The sequence below is a fragment of the Tiliqua scincoides genome, chromosome 3 (genome assembly GCF_035046505.1).
Source record: "Tiliqua scincoides isolate rTilSci1 chromosome 3, rTilSci1.hap2, whole genome shotgun sequence".
NCBI classification, from domain to species: domain Eukaryota; kingdom Metazoa; phylum Chordata; class Lepidosauria; order Squamata; family Scincidae; genus Tiliqua; species Tiliqua scincoides.
This window is the reverse complement of record NC_089823.1, coordinates 216,898,954-216,926,744: the sequence shown is the minus strand read 5'-3', so window position 1 is coordinate 216,926,744 and position 27,791 is coordinate 216,898,954. Positions and strand designations below refer to the sequence as shown.

The 27,791-nt window shown below is 41.0% G+C and overlaps 1 protein-coding gene across 2 annotated transcripts in view; it reads right to left on the bottom strand.

Annotated features, from left to right (window-relative positions):
• Positions 1–4,102: 4,102 nt before the first annotated feature.
• The window catches only part of GMPS (guanine monophosphate synthase), a 47,589-nt gene continuing 23,900 nt past the window's right edge, over positions 4,103–27,791 (bottom strand). For both annotated transcript variants that reach the window (XM_066621905.1, XM_066621904.1), the window contains exons 4-16: positions 23,298–23,395; positions 22,021–22,124; positions 20,046–20,239; positions 19,379–19,544; positions 17,371–17,522; positions 15,105–15,278; positions 14,434–14,539; positions 13,639–13,754; positions 12,570–12,695; positions 11,382–11,497; positions 10,229–10,359; positions 9,312–9,484; positions 4,103–7,251 (exon numbers count right to left, since the gene is read on the bottom strand). In XM_066621905.1, coding sequence (XP_066478002.1) covers positions 7,150–7,251; positions 9,312–9,484; positions 10,229–10,359; positions 11,382–11,497; positions 12,570–12,695; positions 13,639–13,754; positions 14,434–14,539; positions 15,105–15,278; positions 17,371–17,522; positions 19,379–19,544; positions 20,046–20,239; positions 22,021–22,124; positions 23,298–23,395 — 1,758 coding nt within the window. In that variant the 3' untranslated portion in view covers positions 4,103–7,149. The remainder of the gene's footprint in view (positions 7,252–9,311; positions 9,485–10,228; positions 10,360–11,381; positions 11,498–12,569; positions 12,696–13,638; positions 13,755–14,433; positions 14,540–15,104; positions 15,279–17,370; positions 17,523–19,378; positions 19,545–20,045; positions 20,240–22,020; positions 22,125–23,297; positions 23,396–27,791) is intronic.

The following is a 27,791-nucleotide window of genomic DNA, read 5'->3' as shown; positions in this document are numbered from 1 at the left end:
AGATGTCCTTGTATCGCAGCTGTGGTCTACCTGTAAGGCGCTTTCCTTGCACGAGTTCTCCATAGAGGAGATCTTTTGGGATCTGGCGATCATCCATTCTCACAACATGACCAAGCCAACGCAGGCGTCTCTGTTTCAGCAGTGCATACATGCTAGGGATTCCAGCTCGTTCCAGGACTGTGTTGTTTGGAACTTTGTCCTGCCAGGTGATGCCGAGGATGCGTCGGAGGCAGAGCATGTGGAATGCGTTCAGTTTCCTCTCCTGTTGTGAGCAAAGAGTCCATGACTCGCTGCAGTACAGAAGTGTACTCAGGACGCAAGCTCTGTAGACCTGGATCTTGCAATAACTCAAGGTCTATAAAAGGCCTTGCACAAAGCAAGACTGGCCTTTCCTTCTCTGCCGCTGCTGCATCACAGACGTAAACAGAAAGCAGTGGAAGGAGTCCTCGTCCCACAGCTCACACAAGAGGTTGAACAGTTGGCTGTCATGCTAAGAGCAGTTGTGTTGGGCCAGTGTGGGCTCCAGCAAGCCTCCGGAGGGCCAGAGCTTATTGGAGACTACCTGGCAGGTTATTGAGTCACACTACCCTCCCAGCAAAGGGTAGTAGTGTGGCCAGGAGTGCATTCTTTCAGTTTTGGCCAATATGCCCCTTTGTAAGCCCACTGAACTCAATAGAATTTGCTTCCAAGTAAGCACGTATGGAATTGCAGCCCAGTAGAAAATGCTACACCATAGAAAAACTATGATGGTGGGGGTCTAATTCTCATGCCATGTTGCACAACTACACAACGTGTCCTAATGAGGGTGTCTTCTCCAAAAGCACCAGCAGGTCCAGCTAAGCTGACTGGCACAAACTTTTTCAGCAGTCTGGCATGTATAAGGAACATCTGCCTACAAAGATTTCAGCAATATTTGAAGGTACTTTCTCAGTTTGGGGAAATCCACTAAAATTGAGTGTTGGGAGAGTTAGGACAGACAAAAGCAAATATTTCTTTACTCAGCATGTGGTTGGTCTGTGGAACTCCTTTCCACAGGATGTGGTGACGGCATCTGGCCTAGATGCCTTTAAAAGGGGATTGAACAAATTTCTGGAGGAAAAATCCATTACGGGTTACAAGACATGATGCGTATGTGCTACCTCCTGATTTTAGAAATGGACTATGTTAGATGCAAGAGAGGGCACCAGGATGCAGGTCTCTTGTTATCTGGTGTGCTCCCTGGGGCATTTGGTGGGCCACTGTGAGATACAGGAAGCTGGACTAGATGGACCTATGGTCTGATCCAGCGGGGCTGTTCTTATGCTCTTATGGACCAGTGGTGGAAAACAGGATGCTGGACTAGATGGGCCTTTGACCTGATCCAGCAGGTTTCTTCTTATGATACTATGACTGGAAGATTGACAAGAAAGGAAATAGTTTCAAAAATACTTTCACAAGATTACAAAGCTGAGTGCCAAATATCTTGCGTATGGAATTGTGCCAAATATCTTGTGTGGAATTACTGTAGAGTAACCATTTTACTGGTTAAAATGGGAGCTTCTTCCATCTATGGGAAAGCATGAGATCTCCTAGCCAGTTTTACACACTGTAAACTACAATTTTTGAATTTTATGAGCTATCCTTTATTACCCTAGAGGCCTTTAATTATGTATGTCCCCTGGATTGTGAGTGCCTTGGAGGAGCAGAAATATATGCATTTGCAATAAGCAGTTTTTCACCAATGAGCAAAACAACAGGGAGGAAGATTCAGACTAAGACATGTGGAAGAATTTCTTCGCTGTAAGTGTGGTCCAACACCAGAACTGCCTGCCTTATGCAGCTGTAGACGTTCCCTCACTGGAATTTTCCCAGCCCAAAGCTGGATATCCACCTGTCAGGGGTACTGTAGATGCCTGCACTGAGAGCAGGGTTAGATCATCTACAAAATCTCTTCTAATTTCAACACTGCAAAATGTGTTTGAAAGGTGGGGAGCATTGCAGTCTTTTCCTCAGGGTTTTCTCTGCTTCTCCACTTTTGTCAACAATCATGCACACCTAGTGTCTCAGAGCTTCATCCAAGAGCACTCAGAACCCCTGAGAACCAACTTAGCCTCATCAGTGTAGGATAGGGTCTCTTGATCATTCGAGAGCAGGGGTGTCAAACTTAAGGCCCATGGACCGGATATGGTCCTTTGAAGCTCTTTATCTGGCCCTTGTGATAATTGGGCACTCACAACATATAGTTGGGTTCTCCCATATCTTGAAAATATGATCAAGATCTGCATGTTTTCTATTATTTGCAGCTGAGTTCCTAAGTGAGCAAAAAGTGCTTATTTCTGGTCAGGACCTGCTTAGTGACACCACACCACTGACCTCAGGAGGCATCATGAATGCTATTCAGCCCACTGTATGAAAGGGGTTTGACACCCCTGGATCAGATAGATTAAGAACGTGGAGTCTGAGAATTGCACTCCTGAAGGGGCACTTGCTGTTCATTTTGTAAAACAGTTAAAAACAAGGTAGTTATAACAAGAGCACCGACTGCTGCAAATGTTTAATGCTACAGAGAACCAATTCAATTAACGTTGATTTGATTTCCTGGCATATTACCTGAGACAGCAACAGAATCAGAACACCAACAGAAACCCCTTGTCATGGCTTAAGATTTAATTTGCTATACAGTTTTTGCAGTATATAAAACACAATCAGAACGTGTTCATCCTTGTGACATAAGTATTTTGCCAGATGTTTTTCTTCTCAATGAGACACATGTGACTGATGTGTGAGCCCTATTCATTCAGTGCTGGTACAGCGGAGCCCCATGGCCCACACCGTCTCCAGTGCTGTAACTGAGCAGGTTAGAAGTCTGCTCAGGAAAAACAACAACAACAACAAAAAAATTTGTTCCCTTACCTCATGTTGAGCCCCAGTCTGCCCAATAGAGTTACCTGGATCTGTGTCTGCTAAATCACTGGCACAACTCTGATAAGCCCTATGTAGAGCTTTCAGGCCCAGGAAAGGGGTTAGAAGAGGCCTCCTCCACCATTCCCCCCCCTCCCTGGCCTGAACTGCCCACTTCTCCACCCTGAAACCAACCACTTCTGCTCCACCATCATCCCCACCACTGCACTGAAAGTACCAGCATCAGTCAATGTGGATTCAGCACCAGTGGAATGGCACATGCTTTCCCACCAGTGCTGCCTACTTCCAAGTTGTTGCAAACGTGCTTTATGGCTAGCATCAGTACAGCAACCACTGCACCAGCACTGGAAACCCATAGGATTGTGCCGTCAACAAGAAACTGCAAGCAGAGTCAGAAATAAGCCCCACAGAGTTCAATTTGACTTACTACCACTTAAGTGCGTATAGAACTGCAGCCTGGTTGAACAGAAACATTGAACATCGTAAAAGGCTTTTGAGCCAACCTTCATGTAAAGCCAGGAACCTGTTTAGCCTTGTAGCTTCCAGGCATCCAACAGCACCATTTTATACACACAAGCCATTTAACACAGTTAACATTGAAACACAAATAGCTGGAGATTAAGGCATTTAAAAAGACCACCTCTCTAAATGAAACTGCTTATCTCCACAGGCCTCGTATAAGCAAGCCTTGCCAATCTCACATCAGAGGTCCCATTGGTGGCAACACACAGAGTACCCAACAAGTCATAAACCCTTTTCCTTCAACTCACACTTGGAAGTACATTACCATCAAAGAACATACGCACTACAATACAATATGATGGCTGTTGGTGGTTACATTTATACCCTGCTCTTCTGCAAAACAAACAGCACAACATTTTAGCCTCACGTCAACACCATGAGACAGATTAGCTGAGAGTTGATTGCCCAAGAATGTCTGTCTGTGAATTTGCTAGACAAACAGAATTGAAGTTGTTCTTTCCACACCAAAGGTTTTCCAAAGACATAATCTCATGCATTTGGTATATATTCGCAAGACCGGCCTCTGTTGGTTCTCTAGTTCCTGGCTTCCGTGATATTGTGCCGAAGACCCAAATGTAACATTCTGCCTTCAAGAGATGGAAAGAACAGAAAAACCAACACACTGTTGGAAAGAAGGCTTAATAAAAATAAAATGGAATAAAATAAACACACACAAGTATCCAAATGGGTAACTTTTATTTGTGGATAAAAATTAAGGCTCACAGTACTTTCATCATTTACAAGCAGAAAATGTTTTCTTTAAAAAATGAGAATGCTAGGAATTATTCCCTATACAAATTCCTTTGAAAAATGTTGACATGTCTTACTGAAGACTGGAGGGGTGAACAAATTGAACAAGAGCAAACTGCATTCATAAGCTACATTTTACATTCCCTTCTGGACTACAAAACAGTCATCTGTTTTTCCGCAGCCGGCCAAGATTACATGACTTAACACTATGAAGTACATTCAAGAACTGGAAGAATGGCAATGAAGGTAAGCTGCACTTCCTAATACCTTCAAACATCAAATAGAGGTGTATATTAAATATATATACCCTGTTCCTTACAATATTTGAATCTTGATTAAAATTTGACAATTTGCTTATAATGCAATACATCTTACTTGCTTCTGGCTCTAGTATAACCTCCTTTATTACAGAGTTACAAATCATTTGCCAAACTCCACCTCACTGACAAAGTCTCTTTAAAAATAAGCTTACCAAATTGTGACAAAATTTAGAGCTGACAAAATGTATGTATTTGTTAAGATGTAAATCCTATGAGAATTTGGCAATTTTTGCATCTAATATAGTAAATAGGAACACAGTATTTGAGCTGTGTGACCATTAGTAGAGGCACCTCTAATTGAATCTCTTACATGGACATAACCATCTGCTATCCTCTTCTAGTTTGCATCATTACTGAATGGAATTATACACCATATAATTGTATTTTAGAAAAGCACATTTAAAATGGCAACATTTAAATGGAAAAAAGTGCTACTAGTAACCTCCACAACCTCAATCCTGAGGCACTGCAACAGACCCAGGAGTATCCCAACACTATGAAGCTGAAAGACTTGAGGAGGCCAAATCCTATTCAAGGATCTGAGTTCCCAACAATAGTTATGTTAGCATTAAGTGCTACAGAGTCTCATAAACAACCATACAAAAGCTTTCCTAGCAGGTGCCATGTCTGAATTCAGCTTCCATTAGCTTGAACACACCCATCCCCAAACCATGGGTAGACTATAGGAAAGCAGTAAGATTGCACACAGTGGGACAAATGAAGAAGGCTATAAGAATTGCATGTCATCACTCCAAATCTCTGCAGCATCTCATTCACTGTACTCGTATACATGCTGCAAGAACTCCATAGGAAAGGTCTTGAGACTAAACTATCATGTGGCACAACAAGGTTTTTAAGCACAACAAGAGAGAACCCCCAGTTTATCTCAGTCCTTCAAACACCAGGAACTTCGTATGTCCCAGGTTACATGCATGAAGACCTGCACATTTCTGATGGGTCAAAATGTATTTATATTGTAGTCATCTCACCCTTTTCTCCTTGCCTCTTTCTAGGTAGAAGTTGTACGAAGTACCTAATGGAGATTATATGAGCAAGCACTGGCTCAAGTACTTTTACCTAGTCATGCCTTTGTAATTCATATAAAGAAAGCAGCCTCATCTTGAATGAAACCAATGTTTTGCCATCAGATCTTGATTAAACAGAAGCAGCTCTTTCACTACATTTCCGCAAGATTGCAGTTTTCTGCATCAACAGGGCACATGGTAGTCTGTATCCCGTTAACTGAGTAATGCTATATGGGCAGAGTAATTAAAAACAAAACAAAACCATAGTGACTAAACCCATACAAAAGTTTGCATTCATTTGTGGTACACTGTTGATTTGAGGACATATGCAGAGTGGACGACAGAAGTCCTTACAGTTATTGAGGAGGGTTACTTGCTTTACAGCAATTGGTTTCTGTTGCCTGTACTAACAGTAAAAAGCAACTCTACTGGAGTCCTGGCTATGTGGATCACAACCCACACATATTCAAAGCCACCTAGCCCTTATAATAGAGGCAACTGATAATCATATAAGCATCCTTTCAATGTTATTGCTTCTTGAGAGATATGGAAGCAATGATCAAATTTAGTTTCACAAAGCTCACTTCAACACCCAATTGCATCCAATCAGCATAACACATACCTTCTAAAAGATGTCCATAAATGCAATATTCCCTTTTGATTTGTAAAGCACATTCATATAAAATTGACCAGAAAAAAAAGTAGGAACAATACTGAATTTGTGTCTTCATTCTTAACTAAGGACTGAGAGATTTTGATGGTTCCAATGTGGATTGCTACTCATTCTGATTTTGTCAGAGAAACAAGATGCATTTTCAACTTTATACATAATTCATGTCTGTCTAGTAACTGATTTAAATGTACATTAAATATAGATATCCTTGCATGTTGGGAAAAGAGTATGCTTTTAACTTCCTTAACAAACCTTATTTGTTTTTAAAATATTATGGAAAAAGAAAATGAGGTTGGAAGAGTAAAAAAGCAATGCGTGTGATTCGAGAGTGCCAGTCATTTAGTTCTTCCACACTTATTGCCATGACCTTAGTATTCCAAATGATATGGAACAGGATTTACAGTACACAGTGAACAAATACACGTTAATTCCACAACTCAACAATACCCACCACTCCATTTGGCAAAATATTTATTTATAATAAATCTGTTTCAAAAGCAGTTGGTCACTTTTTTCTCTCTCTCATTTTACATTATTAATAGGCTCTAACAATGGTTTTGGTAAATGTAAATAAACTGTCTCTTTTTACACAGTATACAAAAAAAAAATTAAAAAGAGACATTGAAATGACAGTCAACAGTAAAAATACATGAAAAACAGGAAGTCAATAAGACCAAAATAAGAAGGCAAAGCAATATGAATCTATCTGCACATAGGCAACACTGCCCTAATTATTTACCCGTACAAATCCTCAGCCCCACTTACCTTATTCCCCCGCCCACCCTAACATCACTCTTAATTTGCAGATTATGCTCCAGGAGAGGGAGGAAAAAATATCACATGTGATGTAGCAGCAGCTCCAGTCACTTTTCACAGTACTGCATGTCAACACTGGGAATGGTTTCTGATATAATTTAAAACTCATACAGTACTTTTGTTGGGGGGAGGGGGAATATAATTACTCCCACTCAGTTGTTCCTGGGGGTTTTGAAGTCAAATCATACATCACCCGGGAGATGCCAGGAATCTTCTTAATCTCTGTCACCATCTTCAATACAACCTATGTTTAGAAAGGAACACACACAAAGAGAGACCAGGAACATAAGCAAGTGTCCTCATTTGGAAAGAAGGAGCAACAAATCATAAACCAAAGTAGAAAAGAAAGGGAGTAGAAACGCAAGATACTTGATAGTTTTTAATTTGTATTTTTAATTTAAATTTTTTTTTTTCCAAAGAAAGAGCTTGCAGGAGACTGTTACTTAGTACAAAACCTGCCTGTCTCCTCAAGATCCCTGGACTGCTCTTTGCAAAATGCCAGCCCCTCCTTTTCCTTGAGCCATTAGTCCCAATTATGAGATTGCAATTGCTAACCAAAACTAAAAGTTATATCTTTTAATTAAAATAATAATCAGCAGCATTTGTATTGATTTGATTTGAGCATGGAAAGTACTTCACATGTAATTCAAGCCTTATAGGGTGTTGTAAGGATTTTCCCCATATTGCAGCTCGGAAGTTGAGAGGGAACAACTCAGTTAAGGTCCCCTAATGAATTCATGGCAGAGGAACAATTTGAACCAGTGGGCTCCTGACTCACAGTTTGGTTTTTTAGACACTACACTATTCAGTGGGACCTCAGTATTCATGGAGGATCCATTCCAGGACACACACACACAGATTTCTGCAGATACTGGGGTCCATAGAAAGTCCTCAAAGGACCTCCTGGAAGTGACTAGAAGCGCCTTCCTGTTGCATCTGGAAGGTATTCTGAGGTTCAGAGAGGACACATGTAGCCTCCCAGAGGCATTGGAAAGGCACTTCTGGATATCAACGAAAATGGGACATGCCTTTCCTATGTTTCCAGGTGGTGTTCTGAGGCCCTTCAGATGCAGGGTCAGCATCCATGGTGAGTCAAATCCATGGGTGACAACCCTGAAGATTACAAGGGTCAATTGTATTAGATATCTTTTTCAAAGATTGTTTTAATTAAGGTAACTCAGGAAAACAAAGTGACATGGGTTTCATATTAAGCCCTAATCTGAAAAACTACAAGCACAGACTTACACATGTCTTAATACAAACACAGGTATAGAATGCCTCCCCCTGCAAAAAGTCCACCTGACTGCAGATTTCCAGGCACCATTAAACCTTTACTTCTTTAGAGAGGGCTTTGGACTCACATAGTGGCCATTTAAACCATTTATTGATTTTGCAGTGTAAACTTTATGAAATAACATACATTTTAGTGAACAGTATATAAATATTTCTAATAATGTTGTCTGCATTTTTGCTACTATGATTTTTTCCTTAATTTAGTCTATCTTATAATTACCGATAGGTTGTTTTCAATGTTATTGCAAGCTGCCTTGAGTGCTTTCCCCACAAAAAGACAAAGCAATAACTTATTGCTATTCAAAGTATGGCTGTAGTACAGAAGTTTCTGGACCCTGATCTTGTGAACAACAGATCGGGGTGGGAGGGGGGGATAGTGCTCAGACATGGTGTCTGCTAGCCTGGCAAGCTGAGCCAATCTGTAATCAGGGTGGGTACATAGAAATGGCAAACTGAACTTCCCTGCAAGACTGCAGGTCAACTGAATACGCAGACAGGTAGTGGATTACAGATTTATTTTCCTTATGCAAGAACTTCACAATTCCACACTCTAGTCTAGTAGATCCATATATAGAAATATTCACGCACAGATCATCATCCGTTAATAGAGGCATAAATGGTTGGCAACCTTCAGTCTCGAAAGACTATGATGAACAACTGCAAAGAGGCTCCTTGACTCATTTTAAACAAGAATATACAATCAATGGCTCTATAACCACCAAAGAGCAAGACATTAACAGTGGTGTTATGAGCATCATTTTAATCAGTTATTTATTTTAAAACATTCAACATCATCTTTTTAAATATATGTACATTCCTATGTCCCAGCCAGACTGTTTCTCTGAGGAAATGGCCACATAACTCTGAACTAATTTCTGAGGAATAAAACTAAAAAACTTTCCATAATTTCCACCAAATAAATTGCTCTAGAGCAGCAAAAAAAGTCTTCCATATCAGCAAGAGAAAGAAAACCCGTTCTAGGTATCTGAATTTAGCTGGGTTTTGATTTACCTCTTCTGGAATTTCATTACCCGGAGTTGCAGCAATACCAGTCATGAAGTCACTAGTGATAAAGGTTCGAATAACCACTGATCTTTGACAGGAAGGCTGCTTTTGTAGAGGATCTCGATCAAAATGCAATGGGGTTAAGATTATCGGCATCTGACTGATTTTTCCAGCATAACCTTCAGTAAAAGAGCAAGAAAGTCAGCAATTAATAAGCTGCATTACTTACAAATTCGGTATCAAGACCGAATGTGCTCCAAAGCAGAACCTAGAAACTATGCTTTTGGGGGGGGGGGGGGAGAGAGAGAAAGGAATGCACCATACAAAAGAATGGTTTTTAAAGCGTTCATATGATTTGCTTTGAATTTAATTTTTTTTTTCAGTAATAAAGAACCAAACTGTAGTATTCAAGAAATTCAACTTTCTGACTATAATTCTTAAAAAAAAAAAAGTATCAAATGTGACACCTTCTGTTTTACCATCTGATACCAAAACTGAGGTTCTTTGAGTGCAGGTACGTGTCACTAAATGACAGGGATATGTTCTATTCCTGTTGTTATGCGATTAGGTTGTTAAGCAAACATTCAGCCCAATCAAGTGCTTTGTTGTCTAAACAGACACTCCAAGCCAGACACTAGCTGGCTGCACAGGCCACTGGAGATAGATTGCCTCTTCTTTGCATTAAGAGCGTCTTTGTTGGGTAAAGAGAGACTCTGCTGCAGTTTATGGGATACCGGACTGCTTCATTAAGAGCCTCTTTGTTGTGCTTTTACCATAGTTGTATATGCAATCTGTCATTAAGTAGACGGTGGTTAAGCTACGCATGCCTGTAATTTGAAATTGATGCAAAAAAAAAAAACCCTTTGCCTACAATGGCTGGAGTATTACAAATTTCTCATTAGCACAACGCACATTATACTAACCAGACTCCCTGAGAATATTATGAGCTTCAAAATCAGCTTGCCGCAATGTGCTGAGGACGCCTGTTGTCAGAAAAGTGGGCGTAACATCTGTGGGAGGTTCTTTAACAGGTGGGCCAAACACGTAGACAACTCTAGGGAAAGAAAATGGGAGTGTTTGATTTGCATCCAGGCCAATAAAATATGGTCCCAGTTAAAGACATCTTTTAGAGTCATGTCTCTAAAGATACTACCTGAATTGTAAATAGCACTATAGTGGGTTCACCTCATTCGTGGGTTTGGAACGCATGGATTTGACTAATGCAGATTCCAAACCTGCTTCTGGAGAACTCACGGAGACCTCCGGATGCAACCAGGAGTGCCTTCCCTGTACTTCCAGTTTGCCAAGAAACTTGAAGTGCCTCTCAGATCCCCTTCTGAGGCACAGGAAGCTGTACTGTATCCCCACACCTCGGAACACCTCTAGGTGCACGTGGAAGGCACTTCTGGTTGTGTCCGGAGGTTCTCTACGGACCCCTATGGTTCTCAGTTCCCCCCCCCCTGAAGCAGGCAAGTCTGGGAACAGATCCCCTGTGGATACCAAGGTCCAACTGTATAAACTTCTACTCTAACCAAACATAGACACAGTAAATGTTAGTTCAGCTAAACATATTGTTAAACAAAGGTTACTTTTATTTTTGGAACTACTAAACAGTTATTCAGCTTTGAACATCCAAGCTATGAACAGAATGTAAATGGTTACTTTGTTCCAATATTCTGAAGACATGGTTGCTCCTTTTAAAGACCCCATTATAAGAGCACTTATGTCTCCAGCGCTTACATTAGGCCTTGCCCTGCTTACCCTTCCAGGGTAGACAAGAGTGGACAGGGTTGTCCTGAACATCTTTAACCTGGACTGATTCCCTGACTAAATTGACTCAAGGTGCTTTGCAGATGGCTTGATCCACACTGGAGCCCTATGGATCCTGGAGTACGACTCAATATGACTCCTCAATCATACTCTTCAACAGGTCTTATTAAAACATTGTAAAAGGCATATAAGAAAGGCAGCAATTTTTTTCCCCTTCTTTTTACTTCAAGTGTAAAAGTAAGATTGCCCCAAGAGTAAAAATGCAAATGGTCATTAGTTGTATTCCAAAACACTGCGGATATATACCGGTTTATGTTGTGACACATGCGTGGTATGAGTCTGGCTAGGAACATTAGGGACTCCCAGGGCGGAGCATCTTTACTGGATATCCCACACACGTAGCTGTAGGAGCGACAATCACCCTGGAAAGTCGCAAAACAGAGGTCAACAGCTGAAACATTTAAAGTATTGAGTTTGTTTTTATAGTGAAACACTATGACTATAGCAGCATGCGGTTCCAAGTCTTTAATTTGCTTTGTGATACCCAGGTGCCTGGACTACCTCAGGAAAGCAGAACCAAGGTGTTGTATATAGAGATCATCATCTACCACCACTCTCTTTCTGCAGTTAGCAAATTAAGACCAATGAGACCGATTGTTCCATGAGCAATGAAGTGTTATGAAACATGGAACCAATAAGGTGTTCATATGAATCAGCTCTCATTTCCATGTATCATAATGCAGTTACTCCTGCTAACTGGGTAAAGTGGCACTTTTTTCAAGTGGTGCTCCTCATATAATTAGCAGGGGGAGAATAACTGTCCCTCTTCACCCCAGCACAGCGTCCTTTCTGGTAGCTGTTTGCTGATGTTCTTCTGCATCTTTTTAGATTGTGAGCCCTTTTGGGACAGAGAGATATTTAGCGTTCTATTGAAAAGCAGTACATAAATATTCTTAATCATCACCATCATCTGAGATAATACTATAACCTCTATACAGTTGAGTGTCATTAAGTTGGCCACTGGTTGTTTTTTTCTTGGTTACTGATGTGTTGGGTGACCTGTGTTTTTTTCACACACCCCCAATACTTTTCAAGAAAAAAAGGGTGAGAAAGTGGTGTATAACCACTTCGAGTACACCATAACCTGGAAGTAATTGGTGGTGATGTCATCACGTCGCCACAATTACTTCTTGATTTTGTCATACGGGGTATAAAATTTTTTTGTTCCCCGGGGGGCCAGATGCTTGAGCCACGCTACTGATTGAATCTTAAGAATGCTTGGGTAATCAAAGATCTCTTTAGCCAGATTTCAAAGCCTTACTCAAGTGACCATCTGAAGCCTTTCGCAACTGTAAAAGTAGTTAGGCTTCAACCTCTCATCTCTTTCACACGTTTCCTACTTTTATTGTAGTATTACTACTACATTGGCACGTGTGACAACCATTACAACCTAAAACCTTTAGACATGGTTACTACAGATCTGCTTCCACTAACCTGTACTCCCACAGTTTTGATTGGCAGCAAGAAGGCATTCAATGAATGCAGACTTGTGATTTGCATCAATTTATCCTGGTCTTCATCTGTTGTACATGCTTTGACCCGCTGTAACAGAGTGTGTGGCTGGACCACAAAGTACAAAGCAAATAAAAATGTAAAACATTTATAAGCGTCACTGCATGCACTGTAGTAAACTGTCTCATCAGGTATTAAGAGTAGCTAATAGTGCCATAGGTTGGAAATGTTAACAGGTTCTGTAAAGGCACCTCTGCACATCTTGTAGGCAGGCCGCTGCCCTCTTCAGTTTGTTTTAAGGCTGGATCACAACCAGTTATTTGAAAGCATTTCAGATCTGCTAGGTATTACGCAATGATAGAGACCTGCACAATTACATACCCTCTGATATGGCAAAACAGACAGAAAAGGAAATGAGGGCTTGCCAACTGCTGGGGTATGAAAAAAGTCAGAATATAAAAAAGGGCGGAATGCAAGAAATCAAGATGGAAAGAAGAGAAATAAAACCATATATCTTAAGAAGATTTTTGAAGGAAGGATATGTGCTGGTCCTCTGAACGCCTGGAAGCAATAAAAACTTAGGAAAAACAGTTGGTAAGGAGAGTGGTAGCCACTATAACCAGGACAAGCGGACAAAGCAGGACAGGAAAGGTAAGAATATCAAAGAGGGGGATGAGGAGAAACTGAACAAATGTAAACCTGGGCCAGCCTGCCAGAACCAGGAAGAAGCATGGCTTGAGGGACCTGTAAGTTCTTACTACAGTATTATGATTGCCATATTATTGAATTCATTTTTAACTTTTAAAAAAAGTTGTACATTGTTTCAGCCCCTAATGGAAAATATAAAAATTTAAAAGAATTCCTCAGGGACAGGGGAGGTGTTACAAATATTTGTAGCATTGCTTCTTTATTCTAACACAGGTATGAGCTACATGCGACTTGCTATTCATGCAAACAAATGAAATACAAGGAATAATCCTGCCAAGTTTATTATAGTGGCTCATTGTGATTTACTTTGGAATTGACATTCTCCAGTTCTAGTAATAGTTACCTTTTTAACACTTGCAGAAAAGTCTGCTATGATTTTCAAAATGTTGTTCGTTTCAGGGAAGTCTTTGCAAACATACGGTTCTTCGGCACATATTACTCTAATTGCAAGGCCAGGACCTGAAATGCAATGTTAGAGAAGCACTATGCAACCAGTAGCCAAAATGCAAATGATCAGTTCTATTTCAGCAATGCTAAGTGACCACCATGATGGGCATTTTAGTCACTCTCTCATCTGTCTGTAACTGGCTTAACAGAGAGCTGCAAGTATAAAAGAAAGCTGTGAACCGTGCCATGCTAGTGATTTCTGCCTTATTCACCAACTATCATTTCGTTTGAAAAAAAGGGTGTATATTCATTCTTATACCAATTGTCTCACAATGCTTCTTTACTCTGCCTTTTTTTTGAAAGACATATCTGGCTTTCCCTTTCTTTGCACCAATTAACCCTCAGCTTGGGGGTTACACTCAACTCAACCCTCATCTCCCTTTCATAAGTAGACATCGCCTCTGACTCATGAAAGGGACTCTCATGAGAGCAATCCCACTAGGTGTCGCTTTCAACCACCTACACACTGAATACTTTGTAGAATATTACATACAGCTGTATCCTAATGCTCAGTGCTGAAATCCATGATCAGGAGCTCCTTCCATGGGCACCTTCCATTCTCAGAAAGCCTCTTTTCATTCTCGGAAGAAGTATCCACAGAGTATCTCAGTAAAAAGGTTCGGCTACAACCAGTATCCTAGTATGTTCCAAGTCATTCACATATCTTTTATGATTTTCATTAATCCTATACCTGGAAATGGATGTCTTGAGACCAGCTCTTCAGGCAGACCCAGTTCTCTCCCAAGCACTCTTACTTCATCCTTATGGAAATCTTTTAGTGGTTCTATTACTTTACCCTGCAAGAGGAAACACTGCAGTTTGCATCCAGGACCTCTACTGAAGGAACATGCAGCTAATGAGAAAACCAATTTCTAATATAATACCACCACTGTTGCAGCTATAATTTAAACCTTGCTGCTGCTTCCCCAATGAAATATTACAAGAGCCACGATAATAATGACAGTAATCAGAGCACAATCTGTGGAGGCTTGTAACCATTGTCCCACAGTATATATAAACATTTCATGAAATTAATGCAGCCTAGTTGTTTTGGTCTCCTGCTGCCTAGTAGGCAATAATAAATTCTGCTTTATACCCAGATGGAATATGAAATTGTCCTCCAGGTAAGTCCTTTATGTATTCAGGATAAAAGTACCTTTGTAGGTATACAAAGATGTATGGTGGGTCTTTCTTACCCCTTTGTACATAAAAAGTACCACCAATTTCTAAGACTATTATTTACACGCACAGTATTCTGAAACGTTGTACAGATATAAATTAAATGCGGCTTTTCTTGAACCCTTTACTGTGTTTGACTGGCCTTTGAGCTTATATGAAAAGTTAAGCACAACATTCTTTTACCTCTTCCCTCAACTTTCTGATGAGTTCTGTGTCATTATGATGAGTTTTGATGACTTCAGCTTTACCACTAGCGACAACGGAAGCACTTTCAATGAGATCGGGCCTCAGAGTTCCCTGAGCAAGGAAGACTTCTTCTGGTTTCAGGTTCATTTCTCCAATAACTTCATTAGCAATCTACAGGTAGGAAGGGGAAGGGAGAGGGAAAGAGAGAGAGAGAGAGAGAGAGAAATGAAGTCTCTGTAAATCAAAACCCAATTTTGTTTAACATTGCAGTCTTCACTGTCTTCACAAATTACAGTCTTCTAAGAGACATTTACACTTACACCTGCCAATTCAGAAAGAGAAAAATCTAATCTGATTCCATCCTTTTTCCACCTTCCCTACTGCAACACTATCACAATTCACCAAAGCCACAGACTACAATATTGGGTAGAAAACAATCCAACTGTGTAGCAATGCAATTCTGTTTTTTGCTGTAGATACTGTGCTATAAAATAACTGTTTTTTTCTGTTGGCAGTCTACTTTATGGATTAATTTTTATCATTTTATTCTAGCATGTTTTTCATACATACTTTTAGCATTAATTTTTTCATTATTTTAAACTAAAGTGACAATAAATGTCTCATAAGAATCTCCTGCAGCTGAAAACACACTTCTTACTAGTGCTTAAAACAATTCTTTGTAGACATTTAGGAAATGAGAGGAGTTGGATGCAGGGATAGAAAAAGCATAATTCACACTTAACACACTATTACCCTGTAGTTACCTGCAGCAATGCCATCGGTACTGGGTGACTTCTGCTGGACAAAATGGTGGGTTTTACTCAAATGCATGTTTTGTTTCATCTATAGTAAATGCTGGGGAAACCAACAAAGCAAAGCCAACAAACAGTTAAGCTACCCCAAAATGATCCTTTCTGCAGTAGTACAATCCAGACTGCTGTTAGGGAAAATGGTGATGACACAATAATGAAATGGCAAGAAACCCAGAATGATTTTGTCTAGGGAGACTCCATGAACCGCTGAAAGCTAACCTCGGTTCTCATAGTAACAGTTATCTCCTAGAGCTTCAAATCAAGCCACGACCATTCCTTGACAGGAATACAAGATGCGCTTCAATGTCAGTAAGTGTAAAGTCATGCACATTGGGGCAAAAAATCAAAACTTTAGATACAGGCTGATGGGTTCTGAGCTGTCTGTGACAGATCAGGAGAGAGATCTTGGGGTGGTGGTGGACAGGTCGATGAAAGTGTCAACCCAATGTGCAGCAGTAGTGAAGAAGGCCAATTCTATGCTTGGGATCATTAGGAAAGGTATTGAGAACAAAACGGCTAATATTATAATGCTGTTGTACAAATCTATGGTAAGGCCACACCTGGAGTATTGTGTCCAGTTCTGGTCGCCGCATCTCAAAAAAGACATAGTGGAAATGGAAAAGGTGCAAAAGAGAGTGACTAAGATGATTGCTGGGCTGGGGCACCTTCCTTATGAGGAAAGGCTATGGCGTTTGGGCCTCTTCAGCCTAGAGAAGAGACGCCTGAGGGGGGACATGATTGAGACATACAAAATTATGCAGGGGATGGACAGAGTGGATAGGGAGATGCTCTTTACACTCTCACATAATACCAGAACCAGGGGACATCCACTAAAATTGAGTGTTGGGAGAGTTAGAACAGACAAAAGAAAATATTTCTTTACTCAGCGTGTGGTTGGTCTGTGGAACTCTTTGCCACAGGATGTGGTCATGGCGACTGGCCTGGACGCCTTTAAAGGGGGATTGGACAAGTTTCTGGAGGAAAAATCCATTACGGGGTATAAGCCATGATGTGTATGCGCAACCTCCTGATTTTAGAAATGGGTTATGTCAGAATGCCAGATGCAAGCGAGGGCACCAGGATGCAGGTCTCCTGTTATCTGGCGTGCTCCTTGGGGCATTTGGCGGGCCGCTGTGAGATACAGGAAGCTAGACTAGATGGGCCTATGGCCTGATCCAGTGGGGCTATTCTTATGTTCTTATGATATTGGGAACCACTGAATTAAAACATTTCGTTTTAAAGACACATGTTTTGAGATTTGGATTTGAATGGAAAATGTCCAAATAAGTCAACAGGTATTTGGCACAAATATACACTTCAAAGATAGTTGTCATGAAACAATAAACACAGTCAAAATTTAAAATATTCTTCATGAAGAAGATCAGAGGAAGACAATCAGAGAAAGAAAGAATACATTCAAGTTTCTTCTTAGATAGCAAAACAGATGATACCTTCACAAAGGTGTCGCCAATTATTTTCCGCTTTTCCTCAGGACTTGTGGTCATATTCAGTGTCTTACTAATCCGTTTTCTGGGAGTTCGGTCTTCCTCAGAAATAGGCAGAGTAGTTGTACCATTGTAGAATGAATGAGCTGCATTTACCACTACAACATATAAAGGGTTGTTGAGAGAAAGTTTCCGAAATGAATAGGAAAGCAACACCAATTGACATTCTCTTGCCCCTTCCCAGCATTTAGCACTGGAAAATTACTTCTAGTTAAAACATCTTTCTTCCCTTCAGTGACAAAGACCTTTCATTTGTTCTTTCCAATACTTATATGACTTTATTTAGTTAAACCCAGTGCACCAAGGAAAAATAAAGTTAAACAAAACTGCATGAGCTGAAACCATATTAGAGGCAAACTTCTAAGCTCACTTGTTTATATGTAAAAACACTGAGAAAGCAACATAAATTATCCGAGGGACCAGAGAATGCTCTCATATATTCTTCTCTAATATATTCTGGCCTGCACTCTTAGGTCATCTGAGGGGGCTTTCCTGCAAGTGCTACCTTTCTCCCAAGTTCGGGGAGAAAGTAGCACAGGGGTGAGCCTTCTTGGTAGTAACGCCACAATTATGTAACTCCTTTGATTCCTCTAGATCTACGCCCTCCCTCGTGGCATTTCGGCAAGTGCTCAAAACATTTTTGCTTCATTTGGTATTTGTGGGATGGGTTATCTGCCTCATGTGCTGTTCCTTGAGTGTAAATAGTTTTTACCCTCCTCCAACTCGTTTTTTTATTTTGATTTATTTATTGCTTTTATACTGTATATTTTTAGCTACAAATTGTAAGCCATCTAGGGCATCTGCTTTGGGAGTGGGAAGGTGGGATAGAAGCCTTTAAAAGAAACAAAATAGCAATCAACTATTAAGCACAACAGAGAAATTATACCACTCTTTTCTTCCATGACACAGTATCTCAACATCTAAGCACTCAGACTGCAACAGGAAATTCCTTCTTATTTATACAGCAGCATCTGTGCCCTTGGTACATTACAGAACAGACAGATCCTTGCTTTGAACATCTTATTATAAATTTAGACATGGAGGTGGGGGGGGGAGGGAATAGTAATAGGAGACCAATATCTATAGATGCAGTTGCATGTACTTCAGGATAAGGATTTACTCCAAAGGATTCATAGGAAAATGATGATTTTGAAGATGGACGTGAAGGAGATAAAACAGCTGGCACCACATACAACTTGTTGTGGGGAATTCCAGAGATGAGAGATACAACTGGATTTGTCTAGGAGAAGAGGAGATCTATGGGTAGGTAAGAGGTGGCATTTTCCAATATTGCACTAAGGAGAACTTTTACTTGGTACACATTTTCAAGAATACTAAATTCAAAAAAGAAGTTCCTTGGGTTGGAAAGCAAGATAGGAATTGATAGGGTTAGGATAGGATAGGATAGATCAGGTTAGGCACCAGAATGATGTGACTTGTCCACCATCTAATTTTTAATACAGCATTTCTCAAACTGTATGTCAAGGACCCAGTAGGTGGGTCAAGAGCCCATTTCAGGTGGGCCATGTAGCACCTAGCTCAGTCACCATTGAAAATAGAGAGCAGGGTGGGCTCCTGGTGGGAGACAGTTATGGTGCTTTGATGTAAATAGATGGGAAGATGGAAAGGGGGCAGGGCTGTGTTGTTGGAGAAGGATCCAAGTCTGCACTCTGCTTTGACTTCTGAGCTGGAATGCTTTAATTCTGAGCTATGCAAAAAAAAAAAAAACCAGCATGAGTATGCTGTGTAATGGGACCTTTGGCTGATCGTGGCTTAGGTCTGAAGCCTCAACTGATGATGCCACTTCTGGTCACGGCATAACTTGCAGGTTAATTGCATCACTTCTGATGGGTCCCAACAGATTGCCATTCTAAAAAAAGAGGGTCCTGGTGCTAAAGAGTTTGAGAACCACTATTTTAACACAAAGAAACAAAATCCAGAAACTTATGAGTACCTTTAACTTGAATTCCCAGTTTTTTTAGTGCCTCTTCCACAGACTGACTTTCCCTCTTGCGCATGAATCCGTTATCTATGTGCACTGCTATTACTTGATCTTGGTTTAAAGCACGGTTCAGTAAAGCAGTACACACTGTTGAGTCCACACCTCCACTGAGTAAAACCTGAAAGGGATGTGAGAGAGAAGCATTAGATGCATTTGGTGAGTAGAAAAATATCATAACCCAAGAACAACAACATTTCATTTATTACTTTTCTTTTTTTACTACAATATCAGAGTTACAATTCAGTACACTGAAGCACTGATTTTCTACCTTTTTCATCTCATGGCACATTGATAAGGCATTAGAATTTTCAGGGAGCACAATCAATTTTTTGACAATTGACAAGGCACGCTGCACTGCTGGTGAGGGCCTCGCATTCCCAATGGCGCTACAAATAAATGATCCTCTCCCAAAGTCATGCGGCACACCTGCAGACCGTTCACAGCACACTAATGTGCCATAGCACCCTGGTCAAAAAGTGCTGCACTGAAGTCATCATGCAACAATAAAGCACTCTTCTTTCTAAAGAAAACCAATGCTGAAGCACAAAACTGAAATAAGCAATATAACCAAATGGTATTTTTAAGGGCAATGATGGTGGATCAAACTTTAAAACCTTACCAGAACTTTTGATGACCCTACTTTCTCTTTGATGTCCCGAATGCACTCCAGTTCTCGATTTTGAACTGTGAAGGTGCCACTGCACCCAGCAATATCATAAAGGAAGTTTTTCAGCATTGCTTTTCCATTCACCGTAAGACTAACTTCAGGATGGAACTGTGCTCCATATAGTTTTTTAGATTCATTTGCTATAGCTTGGAAGGAATAAAAAAAATTAAAGAATTATGTCAATATTTAAAATAAAAAAAGACTAAGGCTGCAACCCACTGCAGACTTTCTTGGGCGTAAGCTGCACTGAATTTAAGAGGCCTTGCTTCTCAGTAGACATGCAGAGATTTCACATGTCTTTTGATATATATAATCAAAGTATTTGTTAAAATACTGATAGAATTTGTATGTTTTTTTTTTCCTGGAAAAACCTAAGAATATTCTATACTATTCTTATCAATGTATCGCTTACTAGAAACAGAGAAAGAAGTTCATATGAAGTTATTCCAAATAATAATAATAATGAGAAATTATTATTATTATTAACAGTATTTATATACCGCTTTTCAACTAAAAGTTCACAAAGCATTTTACAGAGAAAAATCAAATAACTAAACAGCTCCCTGTCCCAAAAGGGCTCACAATCTAAAAAGATGCAAATGAATACCAGCAGACAGCCACTAGAACAGACAGTGCTGGGGTGAGGTGGGCCAGTTACTCTCCCCCTACTAAAAAAAGGAGCACCCACTTGAAAATGTGCCTCTTACCCAATTAGCAGGGGTTACATTACTTCAAATGACTAACTGATACACAATTTCCTCAATGAATTTAGTTCCATTCATTACAGGCCTAGGTTCAAACAACTATGAACTGAATAGAACAAACTGCTTACATCGGACAGGTTGTATCCGAAGGTTTCTTCCATGAGTGGACAAGGCTCAGCCTGTGCAAGGGGAGAAAAGGCAGCTTCTCCTGATCTCCCCTTTTCCCCAGAAGTTCCATGCCCCCCTCCTAATGTGTTCCTAAGAAACAGGGAGGGACACACAAGGGACTTCAGCAAGAAAGGAAGATCAGTGGAAATGCCCCTTGAGCAAACTGGGTTTCTTTTGCTCATGGAAGGAATCTTAGGGTATGACGTGTATAGACAGACACAAGAACAAGAATCAAGCGACGCAACATTTCAAATTTGTTTCAACTGAGGCAAGGAAATAAACAGTTGCCATGAGACCAGGAGGACCTTGGACATGTTCAACGGAGTCTCTGGGTAATAGCTGCTTGCACTGTAAAAATAAGCTAGACGGCATGTTCTGAAAGGGACAGCTTGCTGACAAGTGCAAAATAAGTTCTTTGGACTTGGGCCATTCTATTTAAATTGCCTGGTTGTTTCTCTCATTTATGGCAACCCTTGCAATGCATTTTTAAAGACAAAAATGGCGATCATGTACAGGAGGCCCCCCCCCTTATCCACAGATTAATGTATCCATGGATTGGGTCCACAGTCCCCTGTGTGCGCCCCCACCAAAGATGAGGGAAGCTCTGCTCCCCTCACCTCTGGAGGGTTCTTTGAGTCCAGCAGATGCCGCAGACCAGCAGAGGCTGCAGAAGCCCAGAGGGCTTCCGTGGGGCTCCTAATGACTTACAAGGTATTAAAAAAATAACTTTTTTTTCGAACTGTCGGGCTAGAGGACCCTCTGGAGGTAAGGAGAGCAGAGCTCCCCTCAGCTCCAGAGGGTGGAGGCATTCATCTCTATCCACGGTTTTGCATAACCGCAGGCGGTTGCCCCACAGATATGGGGGCACGCCTGTATAGTATTTGTTTCAACTGAATCATGCAGATACATATATTTAAAATTATATTTTTGTCTGATTTAAAAAGAGAAATGTTTTAGGGATACAAACTGTTATGAATATGCATTTTTCCACATTTGTTCTATATTTTGTTGATGGGTCCTCCAGGAAAGAAAAAAATGGTGTGAAAAATACATACCTGCTATAACATTTCCAGATTGTGCAACAACTTTGAATCCCTCCGCTACTTTATCTACACTGTCTCCATGGGTGAGGAGCACAACTTCTTCCTTCTCAAGACCCCTAAACCAAAGCATAAGAACAAGAAAAGTCAAAGGAAAGCATATCATTATAGGTGTATTTTAGTTCTGAATCAAATTGACTCCATTCGTCTGGTTCTTACTCGTTCAGCGATGAACGTACAGTGGGCCCTCAATAACCTGCGGATTTGACCACCTGTGGGTTCCAAAACCGTGGATTTGGCCCCACTTGAACCTTCTGAACCTAACTAGCACAGTGCTCCAGTTGGCTCCAGAGGGTGATCTGAGGGGCTGGGAAGGCCATGTGCAGTCGCCCCCCCCAATCCCCAGAATGCCCATTTTGGGCAAAAAAAAAAATATGACTTCTGGTTTCTAAGGGAAATGGTTCAGAAGGTTTGGGGTGCTCAAATTTGCTGATTTCAACATCCATGGATTACTTTGTCTGCGGGGGTTGTGGGAATGGAAACCCCATGGATAAATGGAAAACCCCTGTATACCATTTGTCCAATTTATAGGAGTGGGGAGTGGGGCTTACTTTGTAGTGTAGCAGAGCAACAGGCTGTTTTGTGTTAAAAAATATAAAGTTTTTAAAAAGCAGCATAGCTCATTTTGGTGGCTGTCTTTGGCACGGGGGGCATGTGACGACCAAAGTGTCGACCAAAGTGTAACACCAAAAGTGACAGCTAAAAGGGGCGTACTGCATCTTTTCAATTTTAAATGTTTTTTTTAAAAAGGAAGAAGGCTATTGCTCTGCTGTACTACAAGGAACTCTGCCCCATTCCCACAGAGAAGTAGTAATGAGAGCTGCTAATGTGCTGCTATTAATCTCAAAATGAATGGTGATGGCAGCAACACACACCAAAATTAATGGAACAACATAATGAGAAAAGATAGTGTACGCTCCTAAACATTTTTGACAGACATTAACTCAGAACAGCTTAAGATGCACCATTATGCAACACAGGGCACAATCCTAACCAGGTCTACTCAGAAGTAAGTCCTATTTTGTTCAATGGGGCTTACTCTCAGGAAAGTGTGGTTAGGATTGCAGCCACAGTTATTTTGTACCATTTAGCCATAATTTTTCATGGTTCGAAAATCAAATTGATATTTTCACTTTAAAACAAAACCGGCTAGTATCTATAACCCATTTACTGTCTCCAGTGTTCTCTCTCTTTTCAGTTATTACCCTGAGACAAAAGTATCTGAAAAGTACCTGAAGAGTGAGCATGTGTTATCCAGAGTAACACTGAAGACCCCATCTTCTCTGACATCCTTTTTGTGTACTGTGCCTCCAAATACTTTATTCATCATCTGTCAAAAACAGGAAAGTTAATGAGTGACTACAATTCAGTGTTATTGGCATCATAACATTCCCCTTTACTATCATTTGTGCAGAAGATTGTGCAGAAGATTGGAGGATAGCAAATGTCACGCCTATTTTTAAAAAGGGAAAGAGGGGGGACTGGGAAACTATAGGCCGGTCAGCCTAACATCCATACCGGGTAAGATGGTGGAATGCCTCATCAAAGATAGGATCTCAAAACACATAGACGAACAGGCCTTGCTGAGGGAGAGTCAGCATGGCTTCTGTAAGGGTAAGTCTTGTCTCACGAACCTTATAGAATTCTTTGAAAAGGTCAACAGGCATGTGGATGTGGGAGAACCTGTGGACATTATATATCTGGACTTTCAGAAGGCGTTCAACACAGTCCCTCACCAAAGGCTACTGAAAAAACTCCACAGTCAGGGAATTAGAGGACAGGTCCTCTCATGGATTGAGAACTGGTTGGAGGCCAGGAAGCAGAGAGTGGGTGTCAATGGGCAATTTTCACAATGGAGAGAGGTGAAAAGTGGTGTGCCCCAAGGATCTGTCCTGGGACCGGTGCTTTTCAACCTCTTCATAAATGACCTGGAGACAGGGTTGAGCAGTGAAGTGGCTAAGTTTGCAGACGACACCAAACTTTCCCAAGTGGTGAAGACCAGAAGTGATTGTGAGGAGCTCCAGAAGGATCTCTCCAGACTGGCAGAATGGGCAGCAAAATGGCAGATGCGCTTCAATGTCAGTAAGTGTAAAGTCATGCACATTGGGGCAAAAAATCAAAACTTTAGATATAGGCTGATGGGTTCTGAGCTGTCTGTGACAGATCAGGAGAGAGATCTTGGGGTGGTGGTGGACAGGTCGATGAAAGTGTCGACCCAATGTGCGGCGGCAGTGAAGAAGGCCAATTCTATGCTTGGGATCATTAGGAAGGGTATTGAGAACAAAACGGCTAGTATTATAATGCCGCTGTACAAATCTATGGTAAGGCCACACCTGGAGTACTGTGTCCAGTTCTGGTCGCCGCATCTCAAAAAAGACATAGTGGAAATGGAAAAGGTGCAAAAGAGAGCAACTAAGATGATTATGGGGCTGGGGCACCTTCCTTATGAGGAAAGGTTATGGCGTTTGGGCCTCTTCAGCCTAGAAAAGAGACGCCTGAGGGGGGACATGATTGAGACATACAAAATTATGCAGGGGATGTACAGAGTGGATAGGGAGATGCTCTTTACACTCTCACATAATACCAGAACCAGGGGACATCCACTAAAATTGAGTGTTGGGAGGGTTAGGACAGACAAAAGAAAATATTTCTTTACTCAGTGTGTGGTCGGTCTGTGGAACTCCTTGCCACAGGATGTGTTGCTGGCGTCTAGCCTAGACGCCTTTAAAAGGGGATTGGACAAGTTTCTGGAGGAAAAATCCATTATGGGTTACAAGCCATGATGTGTATGCACAACCTCCTGATTTTAGAAATGGGTTATGTCAGATGCAAGGGAGGGCACCAGGATGAGGTCTCTTGTTATCTGGTGTGCTCCCTGGGGCATTTGGTGGGCCGCTGTGAGATACAGGAAGCTGGACTAGATGGGCCTATGGCCTGATCCAGTGGGGCTGTTCTTATGTTCTTATGTGCACAGAATGAGCCAGGAATCAGGATCAGATGTAGTTTGTTGAACTAAACCAGGAAGTCATCTTCCACTACAGAGCAACAGCTAACTGTATGTTTAAATTTAATATCGCAGATAATTACAAATGGGTTTGTCAAAATTTCCCCCCCCCCACCTGTACTGCTTCTCCACACACTGTTACGGTGTTATAGCTGGTTAATCATTCACTCTTTGAGGTTCCTGGATATTTTAATGCTGGAGGATATAGGGAAAGGGAAGGCAACAAAGGGTCCAATTCTACCCAACTTTCTAGTGCCAATGCAGCCATAATGAAGCCCAAAGGTAAGGGTGGTCCCTTACCTTGAAGATGCATCCATGACTGCCTTCCCCCCCCCCCCCATCGCAGGATGCCATGGCTGCATCAGTGCTGGAAAGCTGCTCAAAGTGCAGCACATGCTGTCTTCATTGTATAGTGCTTTGCTCCTGCCTTTTCCAGATATATGAGCTGCACTAAAGTATTTTGCAGATAAAGACAGACTATTTAAATAGTTACCAATAATCGCTCATTTGCTTCCAGTTATAGCACAGAAAGCAGCTAGGTTTAAATATGTCATCTATATTTTGTCTTAGGGCCCAATCCTATCCAACTTTCCAGTGCTGGTGCAACAGCAATGCAGCCCTGAGGAAAGGGAACAAGTCTCCCTTTACTGTTTCCCTAACTGCAGGATGCAGTGCATACCTCATTGGCATGGTTGCACAAGCACTGGAAAAATGGATAGGATTTGGCTCTTAGCTATTACTGAGTAGCCTCAAACAGTTTGTACCCTTACTGAATGAGATTCACAAACACTACAAGAGCCACTAATGTTGCTTAACAAGTTTCGCTTTTAAAGTCATGTTCAAGCCTTTATTTAAGCTGTAATATTGTGCATATTTACTTGGGAGTAGATCTCACTAAATTCTGTGCAACTTTTTGAAAACAAATATGCACCAACTGGTTGCAGAACTCCCTGGAATGTTAATTCACTACAAGATTTGTTTTTTTTTTTTTCTGTAGTAGCTGTATTAAAGGATAACCTACAATATGTCTCTTTAAATTAGCCCCTGCAAGATACTGGGGAAAATTCATACCACATAATGCTACATAGTTATCTAAGCTCCATCTTTGGCAACATGCTTGGTAAATACAAATAAATGCATGCCTAGAAATTTTCTACGTCCTAGTTTGCTCTTGTACACTTGGCTCCAGGCCTAGGCAGCTATTCTCCCAACAGGAAGAAAGGTTATCGGAATTGTAGGCTTTGTGAGAAGTGCAGTACTTCCATAGCAGCAAGCCTTCACACAGATTACAACTCCCATAACCTCCTTCACTTTCCTTCCTGTTTGGAGAATAGCTATGGCAGTGTAATTCTTTTTACCTTCGAGCGCTAGAAGCGCAAGACAGCTTTTTCGTTTTATTTCATTTTATTTTAAGCTTGCAGTGCCCTCAGGTTGCAATCTTTTTAAGGTTCTAGCAAGCTAGGCATGCTAGCCCCTTGTGTCGGCCCAGGAGTGCCACACATATGTCATAAGGTACATTTGCACCTCCTTGTAAGTCGGCTGGGCTGACACAAGATGAGAAAAAGGTAATTATTCTTTCAGTGTTACATCATAGTGGAACATCATCTGTCCCACTCAGACCCACCAGTAGGCCAGAATTTTTTATCTTGGATTACAAGTTTCACAAACATCAGATTTTGCCATTCACATATAAACATGACTATGGCAGCCAGCAATTTAAAAGCTTACTTTATTATTACTTCCCACTATACTGCAGATGATCTCTCAAGGGTCTTGTTATTTGAGGGAGTTCTGTTTTGACATGGTATTTATTGCGCTTGACTGTTCCCACATTGTTACAACAAATTTTAAGCATTTGATTTTTGCAGAGAAGCTGCACACAGTCTTGTGCAAGCTCATTCAGGCTCAAGCCCTGGGGCCGCTACTGTTCTTGCATTATAGGAGAGCAGTACAACTCTGGGACAGTTCCGTTTATCAGTGCGCCATGTGCTTCCATATTTATAGAGAAAGAACCCACCTCTCATCTCCCTAAACTTAGTCAAATACTTTCTAAAGATCCCAGAGCTCATAGCTTACACATACAAAAAGCGAAAGTCAGTCAAGCATAATCTCTCTCAAACTTTTTTTTTTTCTGGCTCTGGCAGGAACCCAGTCTAGCTGACACTGCTACCCTACTGCTCTCTCTTATGGCTTAGTAACCTTATAGCAATAATTAGCATTTGCATAGTGCTTTTGAGAGTTCAAAGCACTTCACTTGAATTATGCTGTTGTAATCCTAGCAACTACCCTGTAATACAAGTACTACTATCCCTACATTACAGCTGAGGAGCTGTAGCTGAGACAAAGAGGATTGATTAAAGCCACCTAGTGTGTTCATGGCAGAAGAAAAATTCAAATGGGAGTTCCTGATTCATAGCTCAGTCTCTTAACCAGCATGCTACACCAACTATTCTCTTCCTACTCTGACCACAAGCCCTGCAGGTTGAGAGTGGAATCTTTTCATCTCGCCAATTCCAAGTTATTCCCTTTCCTTATTCCCATTCATTTATTAGTGTCAAAACTGATGCTGTTTGTTCCTTTACTTGCTTTAATTTATGGAATGCTGCAACTTAGTCGTCCTGGTTCTCGTTCTTCCTTTCAGAGTTCCTCCTACTTTTCCAGCCCTTATTTAGTAGTTTCAATAACTACAGGGTTACTACTCTAACTCAAAAATAACTTTAAT